The sequence below is a fragment of the Parasteatoda tepidariorum genome, chromosome 1 (assembly GCF_982258835.1).
Source record: "Parasteatoda tepidariorum strain Cologne lab strain chromosome 1, Ptep-v5.0, whole genome shotgun sequence".
NCBI classification, from domain to species: domain Eukaryota; kingdom Metazoa; phylum Arthropoda; class Arachnida; order Araneae; family Theridiidae; genus Parasteatoda; species Parasteatoda tepidariorum.
The window spans coordinates 4,985,851-4,998,326 of NC_141755.1; the positions used below are offsets into that span (position 1 = coordinate 4,985,851).

General features: G+C 29.7%; 1 protein-coding gene across 1 annotated transcript in view; it reads right to left on the reverse strand.

Moving 5' to 3' along the window:
- The window catches only part of LOC107451995 (tetraspanin-18B), a 38,698-nt gene extending 36,207 nt beyond the window's left edge, over nucleotides 1–2,491 (reverse strand). The window contains exon 1 of the mRNA XM_043043305.3: nucleotides 2,031–2,491. Coding sequence (XP_042899239.1) covers nucleotides 2,031–2,087 — 57 coding nt within the window. The 5' untranslated portion in view covers nucleotides 2,088–2,491. The remainder of the gene's footprint in view (nucleotides 1–2,030) is intronic.
- Nucleotides 2,492–12,476: the final 9,985 nt, after the last annotated feature.

Sequence of the window (12,476 nt, forward strand, 5' to 3'; positions counted from 1 at the left end):
TATCTTATTTGACTCTTATCTATGCAAAATTTGGATTTTTTTTCTAGCATACTAAAACTCAAACTTAAGCATATAGAGCAGTAGTTACCAACAGGCGCCGCCCGCAGAGCCTTTTTTTGTGGCTCGCGAACTAAAATATATTAGTTGTCATTTTCTGTGGACAATTTTCCTAAAAAATCTATATGGATTTAAAATACTTTCCATCGTTAAAAAAACAAAACAAAAACTAATTTCTTTGTCTTTGTGAAATTTAACATACCAACGTTACAAAAAAATTATTTCTCAGGTTTTGCATCCAAGGTAATATTTATTATTCCTTGTAATTCAATACTTTAGTTTTGTGCAACTTGATAAAAAACTGACAGTAATATTTAATGTTCCTTCAAACATTAAAGTGTCCTATTTAAAATTTTGATAAAGTCGCGGCCCGCCATTTGACTGGTGTTTTTAATTACGACCCCCCGGCCTCATGTAAGTTATAAACCCCTGATATAGAGCATTCTTGGATCTTTGGACTGGGTGGACTAAGATTTAAAGTCTTCGCACTTGGATCACTAAAAATGAAGCCGAGCTCATTTCTACAGGGAACACAATTTTTTTCAAAAACAGCTACGTGAAAAAAAATTCAACTTCCGAGGCACAACATTAAATATTAATTAGTTTTCATAATAACTACTAAACAATTCCCCAATATAATAAGAAGAATATACATTTTCTTAGAAATTATAAAATAAAGTACAAATTATATATTTACAGAACATATGCTCATATAAAATACATTTAAAGTTTTGTACACTTTTTATTTCTTTAAAAAAGAGTAATAGTCTTTTTCTAACCTTCTCAATGCATATAATATTTTCTTCTTTTTTTTATAAAAAATAAACCTTTGAACTTGACTACATTTAAATATGATTGTTTAAAAAAATGTCAAAAAAATTAAATCTATGTGAATTTGAATTGACAATTTGAATTTATATAATTAGGTAGAAAAATAGCACTATGCTAAATAAAATTAGCCATTTTCGAAAGATTAATCACAATACTTTTAATTATTAAAGGTATTGTGATTAATCTTTTGTAAATGACTCATTTTATTTCCCTTTTTTATTAAAAAAAATGGATTATCCCTTTTTATCATCCTAGAAACATCTCGCTAATCATGAATATTTTTCTGAATGTCATAAAAAAAATTTTTTTTTAATCCTTTGGAGAAAGAAGTTTAAAAACTTTTTAGGGAAAGTGGAAATGGAAATGTTTGCAATTGTCAAGGAATATGGAAAATAAAAGAAATCTGAAAAATCTTTGTTGCTTTAAAAGAAAGCAAGTTTGATAATATGTAATAATTGAATGAATCACTTATTAAATTATATATATATATATATTTACACACACATACTAATAATTGATTATTAATATTTGATTACATTAAAAATTGATTAGTAATATCTACTTACACTTAAATATTGATTAATATTTACTAATAGCAACATTTCTAAAAGCTCTCGCTTTTTTCTTTAATGATATTGTTTATTTTTACCTCGTCCCGCCCAATTTAGGGCACACGAGAGTAGAACAAACATTCTACAGACAAAACATACATAAAACATGAAAAATTATAATAGCGACAAATATATAGACATATAAAGAATAAATTAACATAGACATACAAAGAATAAATTAACATATGAAAATATATATGGTGAAATGCCTTAAGCAAAAAGCATAGTAAATAAATTTAACTTAACTTTAAACTATGTTGACTAACTTGTTTTCTTTAATGATATAGCATATATGTATTTTTAAAGTTTTCCATTGAAGTAATGGAATGCAAATGTGTTTCAATTCAACAGGTAGTATATGTATCTATGAGTACAAATTAACTTTAAGGACTCACAGTAATAAATTGAGTACATAGTCAAAAGACATAGGTGCGTTTTGACAGAAATTCACAAAATAACTTTTGAACAATATTTCTATACAGTTAAAGAAATGAAAAAGCTGTTAAAATTTGGAAAATTTAATAAACTTACCCATGTTATGAACGATAGAAAACATACACAAAGTCGAGCGACACCGTTAGTCCCCATTTATAGCTCATATAATGTTAAATCAAAATGAAATTATATTAAATATTTAACATTATAATTGAATGATTTGCAGTTGATCCTTTTGGTTGTGATCTTGTCCATTCTTGAAAAAAATATACCTTTCCGAAAGTTCTTCATGCGAGGGGATATTTTGTAAACATTAAAAACACAGGAAATTTGAAAGACTGTCAAAACAACTTCACACACAGCTTGTAAAGAACTAATTAAATTTATAATTAGCACCTAAAACCTTTCGTGATGGCTTAAAAAGTCTTAATTTAAAAATTATTGTTTGTAAAAAAACTGCTAACTCGACTCTTCAAGTGACAAGACTGGTTTCTTTGCAGACAACTACAAGACGGTTTTCATTCAGAAACCAACAATCTGGAAATATTGGCGGTCGCGGTTAACTTGGGAAATATTAGTTATAACAGTGTCAGCGGTAGCCGAAATTTGCATACTCTGATTCATTTTAAGATTCACTTCTACCTAGATAAAGTTAGCAATAAATTTTCACTTGCACCAGTGGTTTTCTTCTCCACCAATCGAGTAAGATCGATTGGTGAATTTTTAAAAGCATGCGATTCGCATATGCACATTCGCACACGCGTCTGGGCAATCGCATCCAGTGTGAATACAACCGTCCAGTCAGTCAGTTAAGTTTTGTTCAACGCGAGTTAACTCAAACGAGCATTTTCAAAATTTTCCTCGGAATATTGTTGTTTGTTGTAGTTCATTTGTAGTTCCAGAGCTGCCCAATGGGCTATTGGTGATGGTCTGGGAAACATCCCTGAGGATGATCCGAAACATACCATCACAATTCTGATCTTCTGCAGAGGAGATGGCTCCCCTGCTTTAGTAGTCCGACGACCTGCACGCGAAGTCAAGCACGTTACGGTAAAATTGCTTAACGAGGATCAATACCTCAAACCCTCGGTCCCTACACAGACTAATCCAAGTGGTAACTTCGGTGATCTGCTGGGAGCAGTGCCATAGCGATCGGTACACTGCGAGACTCCACGGGAATATAGATTTCATTATCTTTACACACAAATCCGACTTTCTTTTCAAATCATAAGACATTTTTTTGTGGAAGAAATTTTTTTCCAACTTCAACTATTTCAAACTTTATTTATAAAAAGATTTTGAAACAATGAAAAAATACCCTTAACCCCTTAAATTCATTCATTTTTGTTTAAGACTGCATGAGCTTCATTAAGGTTTTATAAAAATATTTGAATTGGTATTTATTTATTTTAATTTATTCAGAGATAAGATTTGATCTTTGAGTTATTTAAAAAGAAAAATAGATTTAGAGTTACAGAAAAAATATTCAGCGCTTAAGTCATGCTTTAAAACTGGAAGTGAAAATTATTTTGAGTTATAGACATACAGGCTACAGAAATTTAACGGATTATCGGTTTCGTGAGAAGATTTATTAGTCCTTTACTAATTGACGTTTATGTTCAGAGTGGGAAGAGCAAATTTGATCACAATACGAAAAAAAAATGTCCTCCATTCTATTTTCTCAACAAAACTATCAGATATAAGGACAATTATCGTATACTGTAAAAATGATGCCTTTCCATTGCACGATATGGAAGACAACATTCTGGAGAGCTGCTTATTTGCATCACAGCAACAGCTTTCCAGCAGCAGCTTTCTTCTCCCCTGACATTTTTGTAATGCAAAATTCCTCCATATTTTTGAATCTTAACTTATTATTTTTAAATGATTTTTGCATTTGATCATTACAATAATTGGTACATTTTGTTTCAAAATCAGTTCAGTTCACTTGAATTTCAAAAAAAATATATGACTTTTTCAATTTTTTTTTTTTTTTTTACGAGTATTACTTTTTTTAACCAAAAAGTGCACTTCTTGCTGGTGTTGTTGTAGACCTATGGTAAAAGAATCGGACTCCGTTCGTAGGGGCCATGATTCGATCCTAACTCCTCTAAGACCAGCCGATTGCGTGCAATAAACTTGTTCTTAAAATTTGTGGAATCGGTAGTCCTATGGTCTGGATCGCTTAGCAGTGCGATGGGTACAAGGATCTAAGAAAATTTTTCTTCCCCTTCAAATCTAAGTTAAGAAAAGCGCCTTACGAATAAGCGGTGCTGCCATCCGTGGGTTCCGAGCAGAGCCGTTTTTAAGGATGGGCCAAGTGGGCCCTGGCCCAGGGCCCCGATTTCTAATGGGGCCCCCAAAAGTCTAAAATCTCATTGCATTAGTTTTTTCTTTTTTAATTCTAACTCATTTATTATTTATAACTTAAGAGGACTCCCAAACCCCACTTTTTTCGTCTTTTTTTTAAGTTTTATTCAGAGCTGAGGCCCTCTGAAGCCCATAACATACATATTTTTTTCTTTCTTACATTGTCGGATTCTTTTCAAAATCTAATCGAAGTGTTTACAAATATAAAATAGTTGTTACTCTTCACTTTTTTAACTAAAAGAGCAATAAAAACGTCTTTCCTTTAATGAAAATATCCCCATTTTCGTAGCTACCACCCACAGAGTTGTCAAATAGCCTTCTCACCTTACACTGTGAGAAAATGTTTTTATCTTCTTTATATTGCCTCGGGGCTCTTTTTTCCTAACTTCAAAAATATCAGATATCCACAGAAACACCCTTTTGTCTGATTTCTGCTCATAAATTTCTAGGAAGAAAAATTTCTTGGGTTGTAAATGGGGGGAGAGTCTTCTTAGAATTCCTTGGGGTCACTCTGTCTTGAGATTTCCATAGTGCCTTTAAATTGGACCTCGTTCAATTCTAAATTTTCTTTCATAGAAAATTTAGATATTTTTTCTAATTTATTATAAAAGATTTTTTTCTTTTAATCATCTTAAATATTTCAACTAGCCTAATAGTTTTATTTACTTAATTTTTGAAGTTGATTTTATTTTGTTATTTTTCAAATTAATCGTAAGAGAATCCGTGAATTGGAATTTCTACCTCAAATTTTCGTTGAATATTAAGAAGACATAAATCTTTCACGTTGGAGGTAAGCAAATGTTTTTATTATATCAATTTTGGTTGTGGTTAGGGAAAACGTGAAAGGTTTGCGCAGTTTTTTATATATACATTGTGAATTTTTTTGTTTATTTATTTAAATTTCGGGCCACTATTCAATTCCTTCTTTGACTGGCCTATCTGCCAAAATTCTTGATTTAGTCTGTTCTGGATGAAATTGAGATAACAAATGTAATTTTATTTTAATTTTTTTACTGATAATAGACAGAAACAACATAGGATTTTGTTTAATGGAGCATTGAAATCAAATGATCATCAGCTAAACAAATGTTTAAACACGAGAAAAAAACTTTTTAAAACTCCTGTATGACCAAATTTTCCATGTTTCCCCTAAATATGAAATATGTTTAATTTGTAATATTATATTTCATACGCAAAATTAATTTATTTAGTTAGCTTATGATTTTATTGTTTATTGATCATATTCGTTTCTATTTTTAACTCCTTGATTTTTGTTGTTATTATGTGTCTAAAGTTGATAAGGCTTCGCAATTTTTTAATTAATAAGGCTTTTAAATTTCCAAATCAAAGTCGAAACAATTTCTTAAAATTGTAAATCGAAACTATATATGAAATTTTGTTTTTATTTTAAACGTGTGCATTTAATTTAATAAAATAAAAATAAATGAAAAAAATATAAATAAATGCCTGAATAAAATAAAAAACTTCGTTATCATATCATCTTTTCAACAATTTGAGTATTAATAAATTATTTAAAAATTTATGCTCGCAAAAATGTGTTAAGCAAATTTTTAGTTTAAAAGGTAAAAAAAAATTTGATTTGTTTAAAAGGTAATTATGCTCCATTATTCGATGATGAGACTATTTAATATCAGTTCCTAAGGATCAGAATTCTTTTTTATTTTACTTTATTGTGTGATATATTTAATACTTTCATGTGATATGCTGCAGTTATAAATGCCTAAAAGATGACTGAAATCGTCAATTCAAAAAAACAATTAATACTTTTGAGCATGAATTTAAATAACTCCATACGTTTTGTTTGGTTATCTCATTTTACATTATCGCAGCATTTAGAGCAGACAGTTGCTTGTCGGTGTGGATGATACAAGTAAAAGAAGAATACAAATAATAATAATATTTCAGTTAATGTCCTCAATATTATATTTGTAAGTTTCTCGCAAAAATGTGTTTAAAACATAATTGTCACAAACAAATTAATATTAAGTAAGAACGAAACAAAATGTGCTGAATCACTAGTGAGACAGGTGGGATGAGAGACATCGAAACCAATTTGATTGAATAGTAAAACTAGAAGGTGTTTTTAAAATCCGGAAATCAATCAGGTTTCAATATTTTTAGTCACAAAATTTATCAGGGGCTATTCGTTAGATTTCAATATGGGTTATGATTTTTCTTTGATTAAATATTAAACATTAACAAATATTTGTCTTTTAAAACCTTTCATTCTATCATAAAAATAATTATTCTATAGTTGTAATTCTGAAACTAATTGCTAACTGATATAAAGCTTTAGTGTGTTTCATTGATATATTAAATGTCTTCTATCGGCGAAACCCCGACATTACGATTAAAGTTTATTAAGGTAATTACGAACATTATAACCTAAAAGCAGACTATTTTTAAAGTATTTAATTAGAGGAATGTAGATTTTTCATCTTTTTATCATTATCAATCTTAAATAAGGTTTTATATCCGACAGTTAAATTTGCAGTCCTTGTGTTATATACAGTCTAGTTTTTAATTTATTTTTGGTGCATATACATAAGCTGAAAATAAATAAGATAAGCCGAATTATGGTTTACTAAATGAACTGAAGATACTTGTTACAAACGTTAAAATTTGTAATTTGGAAAGAATTTTTTCAGAATGTCAAGTATCCAAATGACTTAATTTATTAAATTTTAAAAAAAAATATTAAAAAAATATCCGCAAGGCAGGTATGTATATTTGGGGCTGATGATTATGAAATCTAACACAAAACTGTGAGATCGTGGGTTCTTTTCCATCTGATGACAGTCTTTAATTACTTTTTATTAATACTGAAAAATGTTTTTCTTATTTTTTTTTAAATTATGCATGTTAAAAACTAATAATTTAACAATTATTTAAAAAACTGGACGGCTCCGCTCCCTGTTCCTTATCGCTCATTAACCCTCGTTGTTGCTTCTGCATTTATTGCAGAATAAGAGGAAAAACAGTTTATTTCCATTTTTTTTCTACAAAAATTACGATTGAATTACCATTTACATTTTGAAGATGACTAAATTTCGGCAAATCAATGAAATTGGAGCCAATTAATAAAATTAGAAAATTGGCACCTGCCGCAGAGTTATTACTCAATGAAGATGGACTCAAGGAATAGAGCATTCTCCTTGAATGAGGTGCACCGAGTTCGAATCCCAGTGATGGTTGGTCGATATGAATTTCACACCCAACTTTTACCGACCGCAGTGCTGACGTGAAATATCCTCTGTGGTAGGCGGATCATGGGTTAGAGTCCCTTTAACGTCAGGCAAACCGTGGAAGGCACTTGTGTTCTTCCTCTCTATGTACCGTAAATGCGGGTGAGTTCCATCAAAACGTCCTCCATGAAGGCAAAAATTTCTTCCAATCCTGGATTCTCTTGTATGATGGATTGGGTTCAAAATTACAAGGCTACGGAGCTGAACATTAGTAGTCGTAAACTCGAAATTGGGTGGGCTGTTCAATGACTGTAATAAAATAAACTAATGACTTGGCCACGATAGCTTGGTTGGTAGGGCTATGGACTCCTGCTCGTGAGAATGGAAGTTCGAATTCAGCCGGCCGAATAATACCCATGAGTAAAATGGTGACTGGTGCATATTAAATCTGTCGGGGTCATAAACTCCTCCAAGTTCTTATGACAATTCAATACCTCTGGGAACTGATCCAGGAATTTCCTTGTCTTCTGGATTGGTTTTAAAATGTCAAGGCTACGTAGCTAAACATAGTCTCAAAATTGAGTCAGTTTTTCAACGATTATAAAAAAAAAACTAATAATCAAACTGTATTTTCTAGTATTCTTTCTAACTCCTAGCATATTTTCTACACACCTTCATAATTTGATGTTTCTAAGTCTTACGGATTTTAAGCTGGAAAGCAAACTGTATGTCTTACAGGAAATTGATTTTGATGATGTGATAGAAGATTCGCCTATCAAAAAGCGCGAAAAGTATTGTTACCTTAAATTTTCGATAAAAATAATGTATATAAGTTTTTATAATTAAATTATAAGTTTTTTACTCTTAAAATAAAATAATTTATAAAAATTATTCAAAATTAAATTTATTTCTCTAAATTTATTCATAAAGGGCCCCCAGATAATGACAGGCCCAGGGCCCCTATAAACATAAAAACGGCTCTGGTTCCGAGCTAAGACGTACTCTCTTGTCAAACGAAAGGTGCACCTTCCTGACTTAATTCGCCAAAGGCTTATGGCTGGTGAGCTTGTTCATTTCATCGTCATTGGGTTGTTATTGGTTTATCCATGTTTCATGACAAAGAACATTTTTGCAAACATCGAGCTAGAGTCATTTCTGTATCTTTCAAATTTCTTACTATATATAAAATTCTAATGATGGTGTCGCAGTTTTCCATTGTTGTCGGTGCATTTTTATTGGCCAAAAAATCACGTGGTAGGATCCAGTTTTCCCCCATTCATTTCCATATTGTTTAGGCTGTCATCAGCATAAAATTAACAAAAGTTGTAAAGGTATTGTTTTCCCTTAAATGTTTTTGTATCCCTAATTTAAAGTTATTTTTCAGTACTGCTATTATTAGCGAAAATTTTAAATTACGGTTGAGAACTCATCAAATTTGCTTGATCAATATAATGTATTAAGAATATAAATGTTATTTAAAAAAATGATAATTAAAAAAATCACTTCTGTTCACCAGGAGATCTAAATGTTTATAATGCTAATAGACAGTAATATTTGGACGTGAGAAGTAGAGGCGCAAGTAAACAGAATTCCTTTTAGTACATAGATATTAAGTGAATATTTTTAACTTTAGTAGAAAAATTGTTTTCTGCCAAGAAAAACAATTATTGCGAAGCAATCATTGGGGTTGGTGAGCGGTAGCGAACAGGGGGCTTTGCCCCCTAGTATTGTAATAAAATACAAACATAACATATAAGAAAAATGAGAGACTTAAATTTTAGCAATTTTTAAATTTATTCTCAGATTTGGCGCAAATGGTCCACGTGATAATACGTGAGTACCAAATTTCTGTTTATTTCTTAGGTGGTCAATATAGAAATATTACTTTTTTTAAATGTGTGCATATACAGCAAATAAAGCTCTGTTTTCCCTCCCCCCTGATTTTAATACTTCATATTTTCCTGATTATAATACTAGTTTTAAGAAACTATACAAAATGTCTAAGCATTGTATAGAATGCCTAGGTTATAGCAACACCTCCTAGAAGTAGGAAGGCCTGAGCACGGATCAATTTAGTAGTCCGATGTGACGAAGTTAACTGCGCAGTAGACGAAAAATGAGAAACATGTCATTACGTTCGGGGTACTAAGCTGCGCAGTGGTTGAAAATACGAAATATGTCATTACGTTTGGACTACTAAAGGATATTTATGGTAACCCGTGCTGAGGCCTGCTCTTTTCTAGGAGGTGTTAGTTATAGACGCACAACCATTTTAAGTGTAGTGCTACTAATACAGCCAATTGTCCAATAAAGGACAGCGTATCCAAATATTTAGTCATTGAGAAATTTTATAAAAAACCTCAGTGTTTTAGACAATAAATACTTTTTATCTGTCAAATTATTAATATATTTGCATAAAATTAAATGCTTTTAATTATTAAAATTATCTTAAAGCTAAAAAATTGTAAAGTGATACTTTTCTAATTAAAAAAAAGTTTCATATCAAAAAATAGATTTATGGAAAAAAATATAAATATGGGAGAAAACAATATTTTTTTATAGATAATCTAACACAAAAGTTATTTTTAAAAATAAATTAACCTTCTAGAATAAAAGTAAAGAATAAGTAATTATTTAACTGAGCAATATAAATGAAAATTAAATTTTTCAAGTATGTAAAGGAGGCTAAAATAATTTAAAATAAAACAAATGCATTGCAGCTAAAAATAAAATTCAAGCCACACTTGGGAATATATTTATAAATAATCTAGGACATTTGTATTTAGTGATTTATACAAGATTTTTAGAATAAGAAATCTTTAACGGTTTTTCTCAAGCACTAAGGAATAAAAAATTAGTTCAAAAACACACGTTCGAATATTGTTTTATAATATCATATTGTATTAAAAATATCAGGAATTTGTGGTAAAGAGTAGCTATAACTGCAAAAAAAAAAAAAAAAAAAAAAAAAAGGAAAAATAAAAAAAACGATTGGAAAATAACTTGGATTGATGATGAAATCGGCACAAATAAGGCAAGTCAAAAGTGATTATTAAAATGTTCCATTCGAAACTCGGAAGTAGTAATAATATCGTATTAAAAATATCGAGATTTTGCAAGCAACGTGAAGAAAAAAAAATTTGTAATAACTGCAAAAAAAAAAAGAAAAAAAAAAGGATAGAAAAATAATTTGGATTGACAACGGAATGGACAGAAATAAAGCACGTCAGAAGTGATAATTTAAATACGCGAATCGAAACTAATATCGGCATTTTTAAAACTACATGAAAAAGCGTAGTTATAACCATAAGTATTACAAAAATAAATAATTAAAAAATCCATAAATCCCTTAAACTTACGATAAAATCGGTATAAATAAAACACATATTTAAATACAAGATTCGAGTGTCGTAATAATATATATTAGGTTAAAGCGTATAATTATTCTCGTATTTTATACATATTTGGCCTAAAAATGTCATGTATTGTAGGCAATGCTACATTGCAGTAACATATGTATTTAAAAAAATTGTATCCTAATAGACATATTTCATAAGGAATATTTTCCGCAGATATATTAAGAATCCTATCATAGGTAATGGGGATATATCGGTGAGTATGCATAGGGAACAAAAGCATGCATGTACAGTCTGCAAAAAAAAAAAAAAGATATCACCCTGAATAACTTTCGTTCTAATGATCGGATTTTCACGAACTAAGTGTTAATCTTAATGGTTCTTGGGGGTGACCTCAAATATGCTAATTAATTAGTGCTAACTATTAATTAAGTTACGAAATCAGACACAAAAACGTACTTTCTCTGAATAAACATATATTTTTTTTTACATATTTCGATTCTTAACCTTCAAAATATAGGGGGTAGCCGCAATCTGGGAAATATGGTCCCCATAGTTTGGTCAGGAGAGCGATCCAAAGTTCGTACCCCTTAATGTTAATTTCACTTTTTACGTTTTTAGTCATATTTTAAAAACTAATAAAGCAATTCGAAGAAAATTTCACCCAGACATAAAACTCATTTACCCAAAGATAATTTCACGAAAAAAATAATTTTTAATAATTGTTAATTATTTTTTATTATTTAATTAAATAAAGGATGAAAAATTTTTGAATTACAAGGTATGAATTTTTTTATACCATATTAATCTACATTTTTTTCAATTGAAAAATCTAAAGTTTCAACTGTTTTTATTTATTAGAAGCTGAGAAAAATTAAAATTAATTATTTTTAAAAAAATAATTTGGCGACAATGAAGAAAAGATTAAATGGGGCGATTAATATTAAAATGTGATAAACTTGCGAGGAACTTGACTTCGTGCGCTTAGCATAAAATTTCATTCATATTTTTTTCGCTAATAATCGTTTGCTTATCTTTTCATTTTTATATTTTTAAGCTATAAAATACGATGTGTCTTTTTTAGTCGTCTAAATTTATTTTTGCAATTTGGTAAAGAAATTTGAATAAAACATTTTATTGAATAAAATACATTTTATTCAGAGAATGTGGAGTTTTATAAAAGCATGCTTCTGATAGAATATGATTATACAACAGATTGTGCTTCTTTAATGTGATTATTTTTTCTCAATAACTGTTCAGGACAAGGAACAGTTCTTAAATTGAATAAACACTAAATTTTCCAGTGAATGAACACTTAATTTTGAGAATGTTTGATGCTCGTTAGGAATCCTTAGGCCACACAGATATCTGTCGCCGTGTAGATGCCTGAATTGACAGATGTTAACACAGGCGGGCATTAGGAAAAAAAAATCTTTTAAGTTTTCGTGTCTCCATTTCAGTATCTTAAGAGCCTTACGAGCTCTGTTTAAAAAGAGAGTATCATATCAGATATATGTATATATATATAAGAAAACAAAAATAATCATAGTAGCAGTATTTGGTGGTAAATGTAGCTTATCGTAATTGAAGAATATGTTGTGCGACATTTT